The 22,842-nt window shown below is 53.4% G+C and overlaps 1 protein-coding gene across 1 annotated transcript; it reads right to left on the bottom strand.

The window, feature by feature from the left end:
- Positions 1-910: 910 nt before the first annotated feature.
- HS3ST6 (heparan sulfate-glucosamine 3-sulfotransferase 6) lies at positions 911-21,174 on the bottom strand. The gene is made up of 2 exons (XM_065732742.1): positions 20,754-21,174; positions 911-1,666 (listed from the first exon to the last, which is right to left on the bottom strand). Exons 1-2 carry the CDS (start codon positions 21,119-21,121, stop codon positions 1,048-1,050), a joined length of 987 nt encoding a protein of 328 aa, XP_065588814.1. The 5' UTR covers positions 21,122-21,174; the 3' UTR covers positions 911-1,047.
- Positions 21,175-22,842: the final 1,668 nt, after the last annotated feature.

Below are 22,842 nucleotides of genomic sequence, written 5' to 3'. Positions count from 1 at the left end.
CCCAGAAGCCAGGACAAGGGAGAGGGGAGAGTTGTGTGGGGCAAAGAGAAAAGTGCTGGTGTAAAAGTGAAGAAAGGTTCCTCTGCCTTCTGTGCATTGCAAGGCAAGTAGTACCCACCAAATCCATCACCCTCAGGACAAGTGGTACCCACTCATCCATCACACTGCACAGCAGTTCAGCAACATGCATGGTGCAATGGTCAGCGCTGGAATGCAGTGTAATGGAAGAGATCACAGCCAAAGCATATTTGCAAACAATGCGATGCCCCAGGGCCCTTGAAAACACGTAATTAGCTCATTATAAAGACAAGTGCAAGTCACTAATAAGATATTAAAGGTTAATTAAATGTTTACCCATCTTTAATTAAGGGAAAAGTAGTTAATTCAGATTAAACTAATTTCTTCAGCCTCCATGATGACTCTCTATGGCTGCAGACGAAATGATCTATTGAGATGATTGAACCAAAAGGTCAGAGATTGGGGATTTTGTTTGCTCTGCTTGGGTGAATTTGGGAAGCGTGGATTTCTATCCTAAGGGTGAGAAAAGCCCTGCTTCATCATCTGAGTTACTCAAAGAGCACAGGAAGTTGTGTGATACACAGCTCCCTCTCCCTATCCCCAGATCTGGCACTTATTCCAAACCACCACCATGAACTATTTTTCTTAATGAGGAAATTCCTTCAGACAATTCCCAGCCTGCTCAGAACACCCCACGCTTTGGGTTTGCTGCCTGGCCAGCTGCAACCCATGCAGACATTTACCCAAATGCAGACCCAGTGGGGGCATCACGGGGCCAGGCTGGCTCCCAGCACTCTGGGTCACACATAATCACAACCATGCATTTGTCACCAGCACGGTCACAGTTAATACAGATCACCAAGATTTATATGGAAGAATATTTAATCTGGTCAGAAGAGGAAGGGGAGAGAGGGATCGTCTGTGATTTTATTTCTTAAATATTTCTCTCTACTCCGGAAGGGTCCGTTTCTTGCCGGAAAAGGTCCTATATAAATTAAAAGAGAGGGAGGAGGCTGCTGGTGGCCCCGCTCAGTCCCAGCCAAAGTCCTGCCCTGTCATCTGGTAAAACTTCATGTTGAAGGGTCTGTAGAACTCCTGCAGGCGCTGCACCACCTGCCCCTCGATCTTGGGGTGCGGCCGCCCCTTGGACTTGCCCAGGCAGCGGGGCTTGCTGCTGCCTTCCGGCTTCTTCAGGCAGGGAAAGCCCTTTGTCTGGTTGAAGTAGAAATGTTTGTCCGTCACCACCCTCTTGAGACCCAGGAAGTCCTGGACGCGGCCCATCTCCCCGGCCGGGTCGCTGACCAGCCTCTCCCCGCTGACAAAGAGGAATTTGGAGAGAGGGAAGTACTGCAGCCAGTTGTCCAGGTGCTTGGCGTAGATCCCGATCCTGACTGCACTCCAGCTCGTGTCGATCAGTCCCGTGCTGACATTTTTGAAGGCCAAGTCCTGGAAGCTGGGGATGGTGGGGTTTTTGGAGAGCGTCTGCGTGTAGTCTGAGATGGCGCGGGTGACGGGGTTGCGCACCACCACGATCAGCTTGGTGTCCCGCGACATGTTGTAGATGCGCCTCGGAGCCTCCTTGGTGACAAAGTAGCTGGGGGTCTTCTCCATTGTGATCTGTCCCTCTAGTGTCCGTGGCATCAAGCTCCTGGGGAGAGAATGCAGCGTGGTCAGGGCTGGTGGATGTGGACCTCTCACACCTCACTGATCCCCACCTTGCCTTCTCAGAGCCTGGCACAGCCCCAGTCCCCACCACTGGTCACAGGGACTGACACCTCTTCCCTCAAACCCAACCCAACCACAGTGCAGGTGCCCACTGTCTCTGCTTCCAGACAGCAAGTGGCTAAGGCCAGAAAAAGACAAAAAAAAAGAAAAAAAAATCATTACCCTGATTGTTCCTCTGTGCAGTTTAATGAGGCATTAATTACAGGAGAAATTACCCAAGCATGTCACCATTTGGGCTGAGAGAGCTGGGGCTGGGTTGGGAAGGGACTAAGGCACAGTGCCCCTGCACCAGTATGGGCGCCTTCCTGACTCTCCCATGTCTCCTGTTTGGGGCTAAGCATGTTCCTTCTGGCTGTCTTGGTGAAGGAAGATGGGATGGGAAGGGATGGGATGGGATGGGATGCTTCCAGAGATTGGCTTAGTACTGTGGGAAACGGCCAAACCACTCCAGTAGGTTCTTCTGAAACAAGCACTATGTGTCCACCTGCACATCCAGATACACGATCACAGTCATTGCTCCCACCCAGCATCACTCCTAGTGGAGTACAAATCCTGCAGGTGTGTGCTATTTTATAGATGGAAACATGGCGTATACATGGTGTGCCTCTGGCACACGCACGTCCACCTCCTGACACTGAGCTACCCAGTCCTGAATACCAACCATGGCCAGGGGTAATGGGATGATGTCCTGTGGGCACACGGGGGCCAGCACTGGGGCTCAGTCCTGGCCATGCTGTCAGCACACTAGGGCTCTGCCCAGCAGCATCTGTTCCTTATGTAATGGGAAAAGGCTTGAGGTTTGGGTTTTTTTTCCTCTGGACGCAGGAAAGAACACTTTATTAAAAGCATTTGCGAGCAACACTGGGCCCCATATTACTCCCTTCCCCAAATGAGAGGCAAAGCCACTTGTGGCTGTATTTTGTTGGCTTTGTTTGGACAGTGACAGCACTTGCAGAGCCACTTCTCGTCTCCAGTCCCATCAGCGGGGGCAGGCACAGCTGGCATAGCTGGCAGGAGGGGCTCCTAGCAGCAGGTTGTACAAGTACATCTCCTGTACTTGTAACCCCAAATGCATTCCAAAGCCAACCCCACAATGCCACTTCTCAGCTTGCTGAGGGGTGATGGTGATAGACACTTCCAGCCCAGCTCCTGCCCATCCCCAACCCCTGTGTGTCCCTGAGCTGCCCACATGAACCAGTCCTCCCCTCTGGGGATGCAGTGCTGCTCCCAGCCCTTCCCTGGCATCCCTCTCAGCGTGTGTGCAACCTAAATCAGACCCCATCCTCAACGCTCCACTTTAGCAAAAGCACTGAAAACTTTAGTTGAATTTACAGTGAATTCTTACTGACCTTAAGAGATGTACGCCAAGCACTGCCCACAGGTACACATCAGAGAAACACAGAATCATTAAGATTGGAGAAGATCTTTAAGTTCACCAAGCCCAACCCCAGCCCACCCCCACCATGCCCACTGACCCCAGGAGCCCCATCTCCACAGTTCTTGAGCATCGCCAAGGACACCGTGGCAAGGGAGCACGCAGCAGCCTTTGAGGAATTTGTATTTCAAGAAAGCCTGCGTGCCCAGAAGTGGGATTTTAAGCTGATAAATTTCAATTTCTGATGAATGTCAGTCAAATGAGAGGCATCAGCAATGGGATTTCCTACATGGATATGTTCAACATATGGAACTGTTACAGGTCAGCAGCAGCAGGAACACAGTGCAGAGAGGATGGAGAGCTGCAAGCATCTCACCCCAAACCCAGCTCCCACTGTCAGGACTGTGCCCTCGGAGCTGTCAGCTGGACACCTCCAGGCCCACCCTCCTCCAGGCAGTGGGAAATGGCAGATTAAGGCTGTGCTCCCAAGGGCTCTAGCATTGATTAATTACCTCCTCTGCTGAGGTAGTGAGGCACAATAAATTACAACCCTGATAAAAACAGAGAAAGCTGCTTTAAACACAGACTAACAACCAGAGTGGGCAGGTAATCAGGGCAGACTTCAAAAAGCAGGGTTAATTGGTTCAGGATTCCTTGGCTCTGCGATTGGTTTGCTGGAGATGGAGGAGAATCCATCCCAGGGATGGGCTGAGTGTAACGTAAGGGATGTGCCTGCATGCTGATAAGTGAGGCTCCAGCCCAGAGCTCCCACGGGCCATGCCGGCAGCATCCTCCAGGGCCCAGCCTGTGCCAGGCACGTGCACAATGGCCCCGGATGCAATAACGCGGTGCTGGTGATGGGTGCAGCTGGCCAAGGTTCTGTGTTCTGACCAGCGCTACAAAGGGAAAAGGAGAAAAACCACAGCTGGAAAAGGGGAAAAGACAAACCCATTGTTAGCGTTATTATAAAAATGACTGCTGCCAAAACAAGCCGGTGACAAAAGCAAAGGCACAGGGATTTCTGCTGGAGCTGACGTGGTTGGGTGCCTCATGCAGAACCAAAGACACTTTCAAGACACTCGGCCACAAAAGGGAATGGTGATTTCAGGAACAAACCCAGCAAGACCCGCAGAATGGTGTCATGTTCTCACCCCAGTGTGGGCAGGGGGCATGGAGCTGCGTCCGGCACGGTGACACAGGATCTCCCTGATGGCACAGTGACAGCCCTAAGGCTCAATGGGGGCCAGGACCTTTTTGTGCGGATGTAAAACAGTTTGGAACCAGAGAAGGGAGAGGGCTGGGGCAGATCTCCGCAGATTTCTCCTCTCCGGTACCACCCGGATCTACATATGAATCGCTTCAAGGCTTATCTCACCCAGCGGGGACAAGGAGGCCTTTGTGGCAGCAGCAGCAGCTATGAAGTTGTTAAACTGGAACCGGAGAGGAATACTTTCAGATTGCAGAGATAGCAGCACCTCTACTGGGGAACAGGGCCAGAAGCCAACGAGGGGATGAGACACTGGATACGAACCCAATTGTGTGTTCTCCGAGCACAGAGCTGCAGCAGCACCATAGCACGGATGGGGACAGCCACTCTACCCTCCTGTCCCCAGAGTGGGGTTGGTGGACACAAGTAGAAAACCACAACCCCTGTCCCCTCTTGTCACCTCCTCCCAGAGCATCTGTTGAACCCCAGCAAACCGCCCGGGAGCAAATTAGGGCCACGGTCCCTTTGGCTGCTCATTACCGTGCCATCCCCGCTGTCCCCTTCGCCCCTCGTCACCCTCAGTGTGCACTGAGCCCCGCGGCACTTTCCCTCCCTGCCTGCTCCATTATTTTTTGATTCTTTCACTGATTCAAAAATGTGCAAATGAGGCCACAGCTTCCCAATCAGGCCCAGCCGTGAGCTAATTGGCTTTAAGCAGGGAAACCTGAATATGGTAATAGAGGTGGTAACGAGGCCGGGATGCGCCTGGAAGGGGAGCCAAGCCCTCAGCTCGGCGACCAAAGCCATGTCAATTAACAACAAGGGAGATAATTTATTAATGCTCCTTTGCACCCCCACGCTCCTTTGCACCTAATTACAGTTTGATACATGAAGCAGCCTGGAGGTTTGCCCTGCTCCCAGCTGCAGGGAGCAGCCCCCAGTATCCGCAGTGTCCCCAGACTGGGGTCGGGGCACACGCAGTTCTCCCAGCCCTGGGATGGGGATCTCTGCTGGGGCTTCAGCCAGGCCAAGCACCAGAAGGGGCTCAGGGCAGGGCCAGGAGCCGGGGAATGTTGCATTTGGCTTCCCATCTTACCGAGCATCATATTCTAGGGATGTGAAGTGATGGAAATGGGAGAAGCTGGAGGCAGCATTAGCATTTCTAATGAAGTGGCTGCTTTTACGCGTCACCCGACACTCGGTTATTCATCCCCCGATAAGAACTGTGCCATTTGGAAAACCATTTTGGGAACCAAAGTCTGTACTGTAGTCTACAGAGCCACCCAGCCCTCTGTGTGCCCCAAATCCTGCTGGTTAGCAGAGAAAAGGAACGTTCCCCCACCACCACAGCACAGCTGCAGCTCCTGCATCATTTGCTTTGAACCCAAACTCATGTTTATGGCCAGAGATCTCAGTTACAGGCAGCTCAAGGCCCTGAAGGTTTGTGAGTGATTATGGTGTTCTTCCATGTTTATTCCAACAGTCATTATGGCCAAAGGGTTACTGATGAATCCACCCAATGCGTACCATTATGGAGAGCAGAAAGCAGAGACAATGGGAGCACAGTGATGGAGAAGGGCTGCTCAGTGCAGGGGTGCTGCATGGGTGCCCTGGAACACACACACCAGTTTGCACAAACACTCATGCCTGCACATATACACCAGGGAGATTTGGTACAGAGGAATGAGACTGGAATTTCAAGAGCTCAGGTGCTCTTGGGGCTCTGCTCTGTGCACCCATTTCTAGTTGCAACCCAGGTTGTGCACAATTGGTGTAGTAAGTCATGCCATCCCTCTGCTCCCAGCAGGTATGAGAGGGTCCCAGTTGGCAGTACAGGGCAAGCACAAAAGCCATGCCTGGGGCCCCTGCTCACCTTGGAGGTCATCACCCAGGGCTGCAGAGCTATGGCACCCCAAAGATGGTGACATCTGCTAACTGCAGAGCCCACCCGAGTAACCCGGCAAAGTAATGGATGGGCACTGCAGAGTAAAGAGCGGACCTGGCAGGATGCAGCTCTGCCATCCCTCTGTAACGAAGCACAGCAATTAGAGCCCTGCTCGGCTGCTGCTCCCCAGTGCCCCTTTGATTCGCAGCCCGGGGCGCGGGGACGGCCTGTGGCAGGTGTCCTGCCTGCCACACAGGTCAGCCGAGGGCTCTGATCTCCAAATGACCCTTCCCGCAGTGAATACATCCCCGCGCCCAAACAGCTTGCAGATGAAGGAGCAACAGACTGGAGATGATTTATTCAGGAATTAAAGGTTCAGTACCCCTTTTAAAGGCTGAGCCTTGCCGCTGTCAGCCTTCATTGCACACAATTAAAGGGGTTAGCTGCCCAGCCCCACTGCGGCCCTCCTCCCATGCAGGGGAATGAAATATAACAAAACCAATCCCTCCACGCGCCCCACTTCGGGGCACAACTGAAGGATTTGCAAACTCACGAATGGCACAAAATGATGCCCTCACTCAGTTTCCTGCCAAGGATGGGGAGTGCTGAGCTCGGGTCTGGGCTTTCCCCTCTTCTTGCACAGTTATCCCGGTGCTAAGCTCAATGCAGCAGTGATCCCATCAGGTGCTCAGCACCAGCTCCAAGAGCAGCCACGTGCAAGCTCAAACCGGGCTGAGATCAGCCTTGCAGGAGGAGGTGGGATAGAATCGAGCATCGCCCGTGTTATTTTTTTCTCTTCAGAGTTCTGAGAGTTGACTCAAGTGGGGAAGCACCGCTCTTAGGCACAAGCAGCAGGAGTTCAATGAAAAGCTTCCTTCCTTTGATAGCAGAAAAGGAGGAAATCTGCTGCCCGCAGCAGGGCTGGTAATCTTTGCACAGCAGTAAATCGTGCTGCCACCACAGCAGCAGGTAATCCAGCAGATTGCTGCACCTTTCAGCACAACCAGCTGCTTCAGTGCGCTCTCCCCAAACCAGGCATCTCATCTTTTATGGCCACCAAGGACGCCTGACATTTACGACTGCAAATAAAATAATACATCTAAGGGTTTTGACTAGACATGCTCTTGGAGCATTGAGCTGACCCTCCTCGGCATCTTATACAGTCTAAGAGCGCAGGAAGGAAATAAAAAAATCCAAATCTTGTTTATCTCAGCCTTAGGGTTGCAAGGCTCCTGTCTCCCACATGAAGCCAGCTTGTGCCCCTGTTCTTGCCAGGAAATCTCCAGCAGAAATGGGAGTTTCTGCCAAAACAGGGTTTTTGAGCAGGTGAAAGGAAACATGCACTGAGCCCCACTGAGCAGCAGCAAGGTGGGGGCCAAAAAAAGGGCAAAACCCTCAAAATCCATCCCACAACAGTGCAGGGTCCTGCTCCCAGTACCGCTGCAGGTGTAGGAGTAGTGGGTGTGCAGGAGAGAGGAAGAAAGGAAGAATTCACATGTGTGTGCCAGAGAGAGACCCTCCTGCGGCCGCTGTGCCACCAGCTGCTTGGTTTGATCCACAGATGCTGACGAGGCAATGGGACAGGTCCCCAGAGCTGTGAATCAATGTGCTTCACCTTCACATTTATTTGACCTCAGCATGGGGCTGCCCAGCACCTCACAGCCTCAGGTGGGCAACAGGAAGGATGGACAGAAGGAAGAAGTTTATTTCGAGGGTGGTGAGGAATGGCACAGGGTGCCCACAGAGGTGGCAGTGTCCCTGCAGACACCCACGGTCAGGTGGATGGGGCTGTGAGCACTGATGGAGCTGTGGGTGTCCCTGCTCAGTGCAGGGAGTGGGACCCGATGCCTTTTAGAGGTCCCTTCCAACTCAAACCATTTTGTGGTTCTCTGAAATCACAAAGTTGATGTTAGAATGCAATGAACGCATTTCAGAGTGACTACATGACCTCGTGGTCTGAAACAGACAGAAACAGTCGCTGCAGTCCCGTTATCTGCCCCTGTTATCCGCCCCCACTACCTGCATCCCCTTTATCTGTATCTCCCCCTTATCTGCATTCCCCTTATCAGGGAGCTGTGAGATAGCCCAGTCGGATGTTCTCTTCCTCAAAGTGAAACCACTCTGTGAAACATGAGTGGGGTCCAGAGGTGGGATAACTAATCTGGTGTGGAAAAGCTGTCAGATTTGGCTAAGGAACAGAGCTGCCTTTATTTATATAACGGAGGGAGTGGAGTGGGGAAGGCAAAAAAAAAAAAAGAAGACAAAACAAGACAAGCGCTGCTCAAAGCTACAGGTTCAAGCTAACCAAGAGCCCTTCTGAAATGCATCCAAAACTGTCTCCTTTCTACCTAAGAAAGCATCCATCAGTCCTGACCCATGGACTGCAGCCAGACCTGAGAGCTGCAGCAGAGCCTTTGGGATCCATCGTGAAAGTTCCCCGTGACAGCTTTAAGCTCTCTTGGCCAGAGCCACAAAGGTATTCAGGAAGCCGATGCTCACTGACATTGCTGGGAACTGAGCACCCAAATCCATCTTCTCGTCCCATTTGCAGCCTCAGCTTGTCAGTGAGCATCCCTGCACGTGGGGACTGCGTGCCCTAGAAACCAAGTGCCGCCAGACCCCATCTCCACTGCAGGAACAGAGATATATGGGGACCAGGATGTATGTGGGACAGGGGTGTATGGAGGACTGGGATGTATGGGACAGCAGCCCCATGCCTGCAGGCCCCAGCAAAGCCCCCAACACCTCAGTCAGTCACCTCTCAGCTGCATCCTCCTCATTTACCACAAGGGTATGGGTGCTGCAGGCTGGAGCCTCTGGCCCTGTTTTTGGACTTCAACAAAGGAAGATTTGAGCTAACCCCTGCCCAAAAAATCACTGTCCCTGCACACAGCCAGACCCCACTCTGCAAAGCCCACACCACCTGTGCTGGGCTCACAGCAGCTCAAGCTCCGGGAGCTGCCTCCCTCCCTGTCTCTGTTAATGACAAAACTCCAGCACGGGCGGTTCAGGGCTGTTCTCAGGCAGCACGCTGTCACACTGCCACGGAAAAGCTCTTGTTGAGATGGAAAATGTATCCGATTTTCCACAAAAAAAGAAAATAAAGAAAAATAAAGAAAAAAATCCCCATCTGTGACAAATTTGTAATACAGCCTGGGGGAAGATGGGAAACAAATTTAGCTCTTTTTTACCATCAGAAAAAGCCCCGTTTTCTAGCACAGAGTGCAGGCAAGCTTTGCCCTGAGTGCAGCAGTGACATGGGGATGGCTCTGTGCCCCCTATGCCCACAGCACTACACACCCCACAGCAACAGCCTCCCTTGCAACCTGCTCAGCATCTGTGGGTCTGATCTCACTGATCTCCCCCCAAGCACCTACAACTGCTTCCTCCACAGAGAAGCTTCAGAGACCCTCACAGAGGCAGCCAGAGGTGGCTGCAGAGGACATCCTATCACCTGGATCTCAACCCCAGATGCTCCCCAGCTGCAGGAAATCCCCCATCAAGCAGCAGGACGTGGGCAGAGCACGCACTTTGCTGCCAAAAGCTGTTTCTCTCATTCTAAAGGGGCCATAATGATTTTGATGAGAGATAGGAGGGGTTATCCAGCTCCCCCCCCACTCCCTCCAAGCCTGGACCACCTGCAGCCCTAGGGGCTGCCTCCAGGCTGGGATTTGGGGGCTCCAACAGCAGCAGCCCCACATCCTTCCGTCACTAGGAACCACTGGGAATTCTCACACAAAGCATTTCTGCACTGGAAAAGCATCAGTTTGTGGCTACCAGAGCTGTTTGTGGGAAAGGACTAGATTTTTATTATTTTTAGCCTGGCTTCCTAAGGAAATGTGGCTTAAGCAATCACACGGTCTGTCTGCCTGCCCGCCCGTCTGTCTGCTGGGCTTCCCCAGAATCCTCTGATCCCACTGCCCCATTCCAGCCAGAATGAATGGAGAACAAGGATCAGACCCAGGAAGTTTTCATATCCTCATGACAAACAGGGATGGAGCAGAACAGACTCACCCATGGGGACGACATAAAGAAAGGCATTTCTTCCCAACCCAGAAAGCTTCCGGAAGGGAGAATCTCTTGTCCAGCAAGAATCCCAAGGCTGCATTCTTTGCTCCCACGTTCTGATGTGCCTCCATGCACACCCAAGGTTGCATTCAGCCTTTACCTCTGTGCAGCTCTCAGCCACTCTGCCCCACGCCTGTAGCACTGCATGGGGTTATTGTGACCAAAGCAGAGGTCCCGGCTCTTGGCTTTGTTGAAGCTCATCCCATTGGCCTCAGCCCACTGATCCTGTCCAGATGCATCTGTAGGGCCTCCTTGCCCTCAGATAGATCAACGCTTCCCCCCAACTTGGTGTCATCTGCACACTTACTGAGAGTGCACTCAACCCCAGAGATCCAGATCATCAATACAGATATTCCACAGGGCTGGCCCCAGTACCTGGGTGGTGGTGGGTGGGAGTCTGCAGCGAGACAGACAGCTCCATCCCTTTGTGTGTGTCAGATGCAGAGCTCAAAGCCACGTGGAGCCAAAGCCCCACAAGGCTGCAGGGAGAGAGGGACAGACAGAGGGACACACGTGGCCCTGCGATGTCCCCATGGCATGGCTTGTTCCTTCCAGAAGCCATCCTGAACTTAGCACTGAGTAAAATAAAAATCCGAAGAGTCAGCTTACAGCAAATGGATTTTCCCTGTGTGCCAGTAGCTCTAAAGGAAAACAAAACAAGACAAAACCTTCTTAAGGCATTTCAGCATGGTTTTTCCCAGTTCGCATGAAAATTCAGATCGGGAACGCGTTGGATAAAACGCTCAATTCCCCACAGCCCAGAGAGCCCTCATCAAAAATCCATTGGAAGTGTTACTCTCAAATCCCTCATGGCAATGGGATATTTTAAGGTCAGTTAAACTTATTATTCACTCAAGATTTTCTTTCAGGTCCCTGCATATTTTAAACAGATTTTCCTCCATCTCCAGTCCAACCGTGTTACAAAAAACCCTTCCCTTTCTTTTCAAGGAAAAAAAAAGTTGTCAAAAGAAAAGATACTAATCAGAAACAGCTTCTGCAGCCCTGCAGCCACTGCAGTTTGTACTTGTTACCAAAAAGCACCGCTGCTCTCTCCAGATCCCCAAATCCCCTGACTTTATAATGGTGAATGGAGCTGTGCTCGGAGGAAAAGAATGAACTCAAATTTGTTCACTTTCATTGAAGCAGAGTTTGTACGCAGATTTGTTTTCCTCCTTCCCCTCATGTGAGAGAAAGAAGCAATCTCAAACACTGCATTATTTCCTTCACACTTGGTGTTTCCAGCTTTGAGATGGCAGTTTTACTCCTGCACACCTTTATCCTCACATTATTTTTAACACAGATCTCCCAGTTTTTCCCACCTGCAGTGGGAACAGCACAGTGCTGTTCCAGAGGCTGAATCCAGTTCTTCTGGTACAAAGAGACCACAGCACCACGAGGAGGAATACCTCGTGGGGATGCGTTGTGCCCTCTCCCATCCCTGCACAGCTCCACTCAATGCTGCAGCATCTACCTCCTCTCTCTCTGCTCCTGGGCTCAGTGCTGCATGCTCAGCATTTCCCATCTTATTATGGCACTTTATGGTCTTAGAAACATCGAGTCTTTAGAGTTGGAAGGGAAACCTTAGAGCCTTGGTTCTCTGAAGGTCACAAGCAATATGAAGAGCCCTGCATGAAGCCAGAAGTAATGCAGCCAACACAGGAGGCAAATTGAGCCGAGAGGAAAAGATCACAAGTGCCCGTAATCTTGCTCCAGAGAGCAAGGAGTTCAGAAATTATTAAAAGGTTCTTCTCATTCCCAGCCATCTGGCCTGCATTTCTCCATTTATTCAATCAGACATGTGTTGCTTTTATCCCCACAACCGCCAGCTCTCCCCTGCTCTCTGCAAGCACGTGCATCCTCTGCTCTGCTCCATCGCAGCTTGGTGAGTTCCCCACAGCACCGGCTCCCAGCCAGGGAACACACCCATTACAGCCACTTCCCCTAATGGATTCCTCCCATTCGTACCTAAAATCAGTGTCTCCACAAAAACAAGGCAGCTGTGGTGGGCTGAGGTATCATTCTGAGTCGGGAACTCCATTGATGCAAAGCAGTATCATCCTGACACCAGCAGTACTGCTGGTCTGTGCCAGCTGAGTCTGGGAGCAGAGATCTCCTGGTGGGAAGATGTGGGACCAAAATCTGTGAAGGAAGCTGCTATGATGCTCTCTTATGGGTGATCCCAGCACACTTGCACCAAAGCAAGATGCCCAACAGCACAGGCTCCCACCACCAGAGCCTGCGGACTTCAGAGGACAATAGGAGACCCAGCAACCTGCCCAGGGCAGCAGAGCCATGGAGGCTGCTCAGAGCTGCAGTCACTGCTGTTCCCTCTCCAGCAAAAAGATCACAGAATGGTTGGGTTGGAAGGGAACCCCCAGCCCTCCCAGCCCCACTCCCTGCCGTGGGCTGGGTGCCCCCAACCGTGCATCCTCAGGGACACCCCACACCACCCTGGCTGCATGTTCCCCTTCCACGAGGCTCCAAAGACTGCCCTTCAGCAGGAAGTGTGCTCCTCGAGTCCCCAGCAGGGCCAGGAGCGAATTACGTTTAATTACACACTGTCCAGGGCCTTGGGTATCAGGCCAAGTGTTACCAGATGTGCAGGGATCTCTGTCAAAGCCATCTGCAGGCTCGAATGCCTGTTGGGATATTTAATATGTTGGTATCTGGGGTGTGAGGGTCAGCGCCGGGGGTTTCCAGGCAGATGTTGCACTTCTTTTCTCCTCTTCCCATCACCTTTTAATAACACCATAAATCATCAGGCACTTCTCAGGTGACCACGCAATTGCTCACTCGTGCATGTAAATGAGCATATCTGGAGCCTCTGCTGCCACGCAGAGCTGCTGGGAGCCAGCTCCCACCATGGGGTTGGCGTGCTCCAGCCATGGGGTGTGCGTGCCCCACCTCTCCTCCGAGCCATCTCCTGGCATATGTGCTTCAGATGCAGCATGGCAGCACGAGGAAGAGACACGTAACTGATACAGGGAGATGAAAAAAGGTCGGGTGGGTCTGCTCCTAATGTGAGCCGTGCTGCTCACAGCCCTTTGATTGCCTCAGAAATAAAAGATGGAAATTCACTGGAGGCAAAGGAATTAATTAACAGGAGAATAAAGGAGCATCGGTCTGTTGGAGTCCTGGCATCAATTCCCGGACTGGTTTTGAAGTGGCAACAGTTTTCCTTGGTCTTTAAAGTTGTTCTGCTCTGTCCCTCGCAGCACTTTGGGGATGCAACTCCCGGCCCCAAGGTCCTCCCCGAACCCCATGGAAAAGGAGAGACTGAAAGTGTGCACCTCTGCCCTGGTCCAGTCCATGAACACATCAGGCTCTCACACTTTGAAGCAGAGGAACATTAATGTTTAATACAGAGGACCAGACCCGAACAAAACCATCCTTAACTCTCTGCCACATAACTGGGCCGACAGGAACAGGGCAGCCCCAACAAAGCCACACCCCACGGCCCTCCATCCAACATACAGCACATAGAACTAGATCCAAGCGTCCACAATCCCACTGATGCAGAGTACTGCTTCACAAACCTCTCTCCATACAGCCCCTCAATAAAACAAGGCAGAACCCCACCTGCAGACCCCGGCCAGGCTCAATCCAGACCCAGAACACCCACCCACCCAGCAGTGCTCTGCACCACACACATCTGCTTCCCAGTGGGTACAGGTTGTCATGCTGAGGCTGCAACTCCACAGGGAGGACATCCAGCCCCCTCCCTGCCCCAAAGAGGCTTTCATAGAGACAGACAATCCCTTCCCTCAACAAAACCTCAACTCCGAGCTCCAAATACTTGGCAGCGGCCCCTTGACATTTTTCCTCGTGGCTTAGGAACATGACTTTCTGCAATACAAAGGCAGCTGATGCTCTTGGTGAAGAATAACCGTGTCCCCTGCTCCCAGTTGGTGCCAATTGCCCAGCAACTCCTCAGAGCTGTCACTCAAGGGGCAGCACTGCTGGCACCTAGCTGCACTGCCAGGGCCTCAGCAGTTATGAACAAGGGATGTGCTGCAGCACCCTTTCTGAGCCCAGTGCTTTGGGGGGCAGCCCAGCAGCTGGCTGCATCTGGCCAAAAAGCACTCAAGAAGCTCATAGCTCCTGCCAGCACACAACAGCCTCAAGGGACTAAAAAAAAAAAAAACCAAAAAAAAAAAACAGACAAGGAAAACCACAAAGGTATCTCTTTGGGATGCGTAGCAAAGGCATTTCAGCCCTGTCCTGTTGGTGCACAGAGCAGCAAGGGGCACCCAGCACCATGGCTGCAGCACTACCCTCTTTTAGAGCAGGGAAAGGGGACTGCCCCAGCTCCCAGCCACCTCACTGGGCTGCACTTTGCGTTAGAGGCTGCCCTAGATCTACACCAGGAGCAGTGGGTCCTGCAGCCTTGGGCCTGGGCTGTGGGATGCCAACATCTCTGGAGCAGCTGGGAGGTGTGCTGCCCCAGCACCAAGCATGCAGGCAGAAGGCAGAGCCAATCTCCAGCCCTGGGGACAGGACCCATCACATTCCCTGTGTGCTCCCATCTATCAGTGCCCGCTGCCTCCTGCGCAGCGCCCACTGATGGCAGCTGCCCATTCGCCATCTGGAACAGCCCCAAGAGTGAGATCCCAAACTCTCTAACACCAACCCCCCTGGGCAGCCCCAGGTGTGCAGAGGTGCAGGCACACGGATACAAGCTGCTCAGGGGCTGAGCCACAAATCAATGGCAGAGTGGTCAGTCCTTCCCCAGCAAGGATGCTCAGCAAGGTCACATCCCTATCCTCCCCAACCTAATGAGTGGAAATTACTAATAAGACCTCGGTGACAAGTGACTGTATTAATGCGTGTAACTCTCTGCTGCAGGTAATCCATGTGTGTGTTAACACTTGCAGCTCTTCTGATGGCCAACATCCCTTGTGCCGTACTGCTGCTGGAGCAGTGCAGTTTGCTCCCTTCCTGGGCCACAGTGCTTCATGCAGAGCGTGCTGCGATGGGCAAAATCCCTGCATGAAGAGCCCAGCAGCAAGAGTTTCATGCAACCACTCATCCGAAGCCAACTGCTAACATTTTGCTCTGCATTTCAAGCATGGATAGTATTGGTGCACACTGCTGCTTTGGGTACTTCGGTACCCATGCATGCTGTAGCACAGATGGATGTGCTGTGTCTCTGTAGCATCTCAGAGGTGACATAGCCCAGATTTCCTGCACAGCCACTGCTCTGCAAACAGCTCTCGGTGGGCTCAGACTCACACAGCCTGTGTGCATGCTCAGACTGGGCACGCTGCCTGTGCCCCAGTGACAGCAGTGGCCCTGATTGACTGCAATATTCACCATTTGCATTTCAAACAACTCTTCAGATCAAGAGCCACTCACTCACTTAAGAGATGCATGAATAATTCTGAAGACACTTAGAGCCCTGTGATCTGCGAGCTGTCTCCACAAGGAGGGAGAAAGAGGCCAAAATTAAACCAGCTGCTGCGATTTTTTTTTGTTGTTTTTTTTGTGATGAGGTCCCAGGCAAAATGTGAGCAACTGCTCACAGGACCACCACAGCACAGTTATGTTGGAAGGGACCTTAAAGCCCATCTGGTTCCAACCTCTGTCGTGGGCTGGCTGCCCCCCACCAGCTCAGGCTGCCCAGGTTCCCATCCATGGCACTGGGCACAGCACCCCACACGGCCCTGCTGCCCCCTCCAGCCCCAGCCCAGCACTCACTGTGGGATCGGGAGCAGCAGCATCCCGGGCAGCTTTGTAAGCAGGAGGATTTCCAAAGCCCTTTGAAAAGCCATTTGGAGCTAAGTCCTGGTATTAGAGCTGGCCTTTCATTAGGCAGGTTTTCAATCTCGACCGGAGCCCGTGTCACTGAAAAGTTTTCTAAAAGGTCAGGAAGAAGCTTTTAAGCATATTTGCCAATTAACCATTGTAACTCCCTCCTCGACCCGATGTGAGCTGCCCACTTCCATCTCCGGGGATGGTAATTACTATTTTATAAATAAGCTTTGAACACCTCTAAGTAATGGCCTCTCCTTGCATGAAAGCACCCTGAACCCATCGGCCTTTTCCACCTTCTGCTACTATCAGCACCTGAAAATAACCGCAGGCCAAAATAAGCACAGAATGCCTTAAAGAAGCACCCGTGGTGCTGAGCTGGGCTCAGTGCAACACGACACACTGCACGATACAGGGCTCAGTGCAAAGCTGCCAAACCACAGAGCAGCTCTGCAGTGTCCTCTCACAGCTCCCACTGCTGCCCAGGAGCTCCATCCCACAGCTAAGGTAGAAGGTGCTTGGTGCTGAGCTCCATTATTTGGCATCCAGACACCTGTCCCCATCCAGTGCTGTTATCAGTGCCAGGGGAGGATCGGGTTGGATATTAGGAACAATTTCCTCTCTGAAAGAGCAACAGGGTGCTGGAACTGCTGCCCAGAGAGGGGATGGGGTCAGCATCCCTGGCAGTGTTTGAGAACCACAGATGAGCACAGTGGGACGGGGTGGGGATCTGAGAGGTCTTTTCCAACCTGAATGGTTCTGTGATTCTGTGTTCCTACGCCTGAATTTCCAGCCCACGGGATTGCAAAAGAGGAACCACAGAGCACAAGAAGGGCATGAATGGAGAGTTTTCAGTGGTATCGATTCATACAATCCTCATTTTTAAAGCAGCTCCGGGCTTTCTAGGTGCATTCTATCTATTTATTCAAGCAGTCCAGGACTGCAGCACCAGCATACTTTAAATCCTTTAGAAACTCCAGTTACTTCTGCACACCCCACTGCACAGCGGGTGGACACCACCACCATTTACAGAGCAGAGACAGCGACAGAGAAAGAATTCCTCCGTTGGGAGGAGTGGGGCCCGTTCCACTCCACAGCTCACAGCTCCCATCCAAACACCACAGCCGACACCAGCACTGAGCTCCAACGTTTCACCCGATCCGACCAGCACCACAGGGACGTGGCAGCCATAGCACTGGGATCTGCAAAGGGTCAGAGCAGCACTCGTGGGGCTTCAGCGGGCACCGAGAGGAGCGGGGATGGGGACAGAGTGGCCAACACAGGACAGATCCTGGGTGGAACACTGCATCCCAGTAGCAATAAGCGTTTTCAAATGTTAATTCCTCCTCGTGGCCATAAAAGCTATTTTTAATCCCACGTGAAAGCTGTTTGCAGTGTACTCTGCGCCCTCTGAGTGCGGAGCTGAAACGTTGCCCCAACAGCCAATGCACCAAAGGGACATCGAGCCCCTGTGCACACAGACATTTTTTCTGCCTACTAACACATTTATAATAGCATCCATACAATAAAACATTCAAATGCCACTGATGGACACTTTTCCCTCAGTTTTCCTGCGTTTTTTCCTCTGTACTTTTAAACACACAGGGGAAGGCGATGCAGAAAGGCTCTGTGCTGGTAATGATAACTAGAGATGGAAATGAGAGATCACCAAATCAAGATCAAGATCACACCCAGCAGTGCAAGCAAAGCACATGGAGGGGCCTCTCCCCCCCCAGCAGCGTGCAGACCTGCAGTCCAGCAAGAGGCAGAACAGAACAGGACCATACAGCTCAGCCCCATAGTCCAGACTCTGGGATGCTCCACAGCATTGATAATTGCTGCTCACATGGGACTGAGTCTTGGCTGACTGTTCATCGGACATGGGTGGGTTCATTAATTCTTCCCCAAACCAGGAGTAAATAAGGAATTATTTGCAATTCCTATGGCATCCACCACCCACAGTGGTTTCTCACAGCACAGAGCCCGTGGCTGTGCTCTGAGGCACGCTGGGTTCAGCTCTCCAGCTGTACAAGTCCTTCACATATTGGGAAAAAGCAAGAAGAGGAGGCAGGAAGAAAGGCTCAGATCATACAACATACAAGGAAACACACGACAGAGTGAAGCAGCTGACGCTGCTGCAAAGTTTTGCTGGACAAAGATGAGGGAACGCTGCATGAGCTGCAGCACAGGGAGCGCTCCCAAAGGGCAAATCTGCTGAGGGGAATCACCAGGAAACGCCTCAGATCCCATTCAGCTCTTTACATCCACTCTCACCCACATTCCCACTCAGCAGAAGGACAGACAGGGGCAGCATGGAGCCAGAAGAGCAGACACAGCCATCCCTTTCCATTGGGGTTCACCCTAACAGCAACACTGAGCGCCAAAAAAATTAAAGCATGTTTTGCTTTGGGATACAGTTCCACGTCACGCTTGGATTATCCATTAGGTAATTCATGCAGCAGCCCGGAAAAAGTGTTCAACCTTCCCATAATTAGTGAAACCTACAGCAACTCCAGAATTCCACAGGATGCGTGTCGCTCCTACCGAATGTTTTCTTTGTAAGAGCAAAAAGAAATACTTAGGAAAAAAAAAATGTTAAAGGAACGTTGAGCTATTTCAGATTGAAATGAAATGCTCCAGTAGGAGTAAATGGCTTAAATCAGCAGCAAGACATTACCGAACCACTCAGCACTCACCGACGATACTCCTTCCAGAGCAGCAAAATCCCTATGGGATTAAACTGCAAAAGAAAAACAATCCGTAGCAGTATTTCTGTGGGTTTGTCGGGGTTGTTTCCCCCCCCCCCCCCCCTTTTCTTCTCTCCTTGCACTGAGTTGAGACAAGCAACGACCCACAGGTGCCTCCAGGCCAAATCTCTTGGCACGAGAAGCACTTGGTGCAATTTTGGTTTCCCAGTACATTCAAATATTTTAGAAATGTTTACACCACTTTGAGATATTCATTGGAAAAACCTGAGCTGCTGTCCAACTCATTCTCCTCCACCCAAACACACCCCGGCTTCCAGCACTGAGCTCTGTCTGGTTTTCAGGGGGAGAATACCCTCAGCAGGAAAAAAAAAAAAAAAAGCCTTGCAAGGAGACCAAACAAGAGAGGTGGGGAGAAGAGGAAACTATGAGAAATGGTTGTGTGCGTGAAAACATGCGTGCTCTGTGCCGAGTTAAAGTAAAATATTCATTCTCCCCCCAGCCCCAACTGGAAGGATGCAACTTCTTCCCAGCGCCGTACACTTCCCTGCTCCATTCCTCCAAATTTCCCACAGCCATACCCAGAACCACACACACACACACAGCAGGTCGGGCTCCTTGCAGAGCAACCTCAGCGCAGACCACTCAGCCCAGCACTGAGATTTAGCCGCACTGCTCTCACTGCGGTCCATCCCGCAGCCGTCTCACCCACGATACGAGAGCTCCATCCCCCCCCCCGCTTTAACCATGCACTCACACTCATTGAGCTCCCATTCTGCCAAGAGAGATCCATCTCACAACCCTCGCCCCCAAAAGATTCGTTATCGCCGTTACCGTCTCCCGAGCGCCGCAGATACGTACGGAGCCGAGGAGGGAGCCGATAAACCACGGCGATATTCACACTGCCATAAAAATAAGTGCACTACTCACTGCGTCTGAAGGTGAGTCAAGGCAACAGCTTTACAATCCAGACCTGGTCTCACGGAGCTGAAACTCCACGGGTGAAATTCCCACTACGTTTACACTTCCCGTTAAACGTGCTGATTTTCACGAGGTTGTGACTGTGGCTCCCGGCGCTGAGCTGCTGCCTCCCCCAAAACACAGGGGAACGTTAAGGAGCAGCAGCCCCGTGGGGCTCGGGGAGCCCACGACGGGGAGGACGGGCAGGGAGAGCTGCTGCTTTTATTAATGGCAGATGGTTTGAGCCGACGCCACTGCGCTTTATAGATCTGTGCATTTGGACTCCCTTCGAAACACCGGAGCGGATTCTTGCTGCCTTTGAGGGGCTCAGTGCACGGGTCTGGCCTGGCCACGGTGCAGTTGGCCACAACTTGGGCTGCTAATGGACAACACATGCACGGTAGCTGCTCTTCTGACTGCTTTATCACCTGAAAAGCTCCAATCCGTCGAAACTCTCAGATCTGAGCAACTCCAGTCAGTACAGCTCTGCCCTCGGACACAGAGCACGGGGAATTCGAGTGATGCTCCTTCACTCTTTCCCTTCCTCTGCCTGCTCTCCTCCTTCCCAAGGCCCAGCAAAAAAAAAATAAAACATAAAAAACCAGCAGGACTCTCCTGCAGGCTGAGGTCCGTGCTGCTGTTATTCATGTGAACCACTGAGAAAAACATCCCCCAGTATATACCCCCTGACAGTATATTCCCTAAAGGAAATGGATCTCGGTACGGCTGAGAACCAAATGTTAAAGGTTACAATTGCAAAGCCTGGGCAATTAACAAAGCAAAATCTGCTCCCAATCCTCCCCCACCCTCTGCCACCTGCCTGCGGGGACACTGCGACCTGAGGACGCCGGAGAGCGGCTCCAGCGCAGCGCCCGGACCCCCACCCCCCCCCGCGCCGTGCGGGGCTCGGAACCGCCACCACCGCACCGGGGGCACCGCTGCCCCCGACGGTCGCTGTCCCCCGCAACCCGCGCACCCCCGGTAGCTCCGCGGTAGTGTCCGGGGAACCCCCCCGTTCCGGCGAGCGACGAATCGCGACCGGGCGCTTCTCGGCCTTACCTGTACCAGCGCAGCCCCTTCTCGTAACACCTGTCGAAGAAATGCGGCTCGGCGCCCACCGCACGCACCCCGGGGTGCACCCGTAGGAACTCCAGCAGCGCCCGCGTCCCGCCCTTCTTCACGCCCACGATGATGGCTTGCGGGAAACGCCGGCTGCCGCCGCCCAACGCCGGGCCCGCGTCCCCCGCTGCCGTCGGAGCCGCGCCGTCGGGGAGAGCAGCGGGCGGCGGCAGCAACAGGGCGGGCGGCAGCGGCTCGCAGGGCCCGGGCAGGCAGTAGAAGAAGTAGGTGAAGAAGAGGATCATGGTGAGGAGCAGCGAGGCGCGCCGTCCCTCGACGGGTCCCAGCAGCCGCCCGCTACATCCCATCGGGGGCCGCTCCCCGCGCAGCCCCCCACCGCCGCCCCGCCGGGCAGCGCATCCCGCCCGGCCCCGCCGCCGAGCCCCGCTCCGCACCGCACCCCCGGCCCGACCCCTCCCCGCGCCCCCCCGGCCCGGCCCGGCCCTCCCTGCGCGCCGCCCCCGCTCCCACCCGCGGGCGGAGGGGGGCGGGCACGCGTGGGGCGAACCCGCCCGGGGACGGGGCTCACGCGTGGGGCGTCCCCGCGGCACCCCCGGGGCACGGGACAGCCCCCTCGGGCGGGAGGGAGTGGGATCTCGGGGGGAGGCGTCGGCTCATCCGCTGCTATTTTATTTATCCTTTTTATCATTTCGATGTTTGGAGCCGCGCGGCATCGCCAGGGTGGGAGGGGGGGGGGGTTGGCTTGAAGGGCGGTCCGGCCCTAAATAACCGGCACGTCCCGTGCCACGCAATTAGCAGCCGGCAGCGCTAATTAGGTTGTGCAGGCTCCCGGTGTGAGTGTGGAAATGTGGTTCACGTGTGTGCGTATTTCTCGATCGCGGTGGGATTCCCCTGCACCCTGCGAAATACACCGCCCCAGAGCGGCAGTTTGGGTGCTGCACCTCCAAACGGGTGCAAGAAATCATCGGGGGGAGGGGGACAGCCAAGCAAACCTCTATTCCAAAGCAGCACAGTCTGCATCGCTGGGGCTGGATGAATCCCACCCAGTGCTGCAGCAGCAATGGCACAAAGGTCCCAGCCCAGGGATGCTCGTGTCCCCTCGTCCTGAGGGCTCCGTGGGGATGCTCTGTGCCTCCGCCTCACCACGCGCCTCGAGGCTTCCTTCCAGCCCAATCTGAAATCAGTGATGTCTTAATTAACCTATTAATATCATTAACTCTTTTTATAATTGGATTTGTCAAGTCTTCCAAGAGAAGGGGAGAGGGAGATGACGGCCTGAGTGCGACACTGACACTTCTGCGTGGTGACACGGGTGACGAGCTGCACCACGGCACAGACACCCGAATGCACACTTTATGGATGGCACAGTTGTATGGCTGCACGATGGCACAGTGACACAGCTGTGTGGTGGCATGGCAGCTCCATGTCGTGGTTGCATGGTGGCACAGCTGCACGGTGACATGCTGCAGGAGGGGCTTTGTGCCCTCTCGTGGCTGCGCTCACAGGAGGCTCTGCTCATCCCATCCCATCCCATCCTACACAGCTGCTTTTCAACACAAGGAAATAAAGGCCGGAGCAGAGAGCCCTCCTGGTTCACAGCCCAAAGGTTCCCCGGGGAAAAACACGAAGGGAAGATGACGACGAGGAAGTGAATCTGTTATCGGGAGCAGTTCGATAAATAAAAACGCATCCAAGATCCGCGCGGCACTTGCCAGCTCTTGTTGAGTTTACGCAAGTGATTAGAGAGAGGAACTGTTTCACTCCGGGCGAGAGCTGGTGGGCATGGTTCCAGCCCCGTGTTTGGGCTGGGGGGGAGTTGTTGTTGTTGGAAAATGCCAATTTGTCAAAATGGGAATGTTTGGCAGCAGTATATCCACGCTGACAAACTTCTGTCTGCACGCAGCCAGGAGGCTCGGGAAAGGCAGCGGGGTGAGAGCATCACCCTCACCATCCTCACGCCAGGAGAATGCATTTTGGGGCTGTATTTCAAGGCTGCCTCTTGGTGCTGCTGCCAAGCTCTGCCCTGCCTCCCGCTGCAGCACAGGGCAGGATGCGGAGAGCAGTGCTT

This window comes from Cyrtonyx montezumae, unplaced genomic scaffold (genome assembly GCF_038088225.1).
Source record: "Cyrtonyx montezumae isolate F1298 unplaced genomic scaffold, pur_monq_1.0 scaffold_16, whole genome shotgun sequence".
NCBI classification, from domain to species: Eukaryota; Metazoa; Chordata; class Aves; order Galliformes; family Odontophoridae; genus Cyrtonyx; species Cyrtonyx montezumae.
This window is presented reverse-complemented; position numbering and strand designations above follow the sequence as displayed.

Bases quoted from the DNA above. Each gene is read 5' to 3' on its own strand.
- HS3ST6 (XM_065732742.1), bottom strand. From the start codon at position 21,121: ATGGGATGTAGCGGGCGGCTGCTGGGACCCGTCGAGGGACGGCGCGCC. The intron at 1,667-20,753 runs GTAAGGCCGAGA...TTCTCTCCCCAG, and splicing joins AAGGGGCTGCGCTGGTACAG to GAGCTTGATGCCACGGACAC.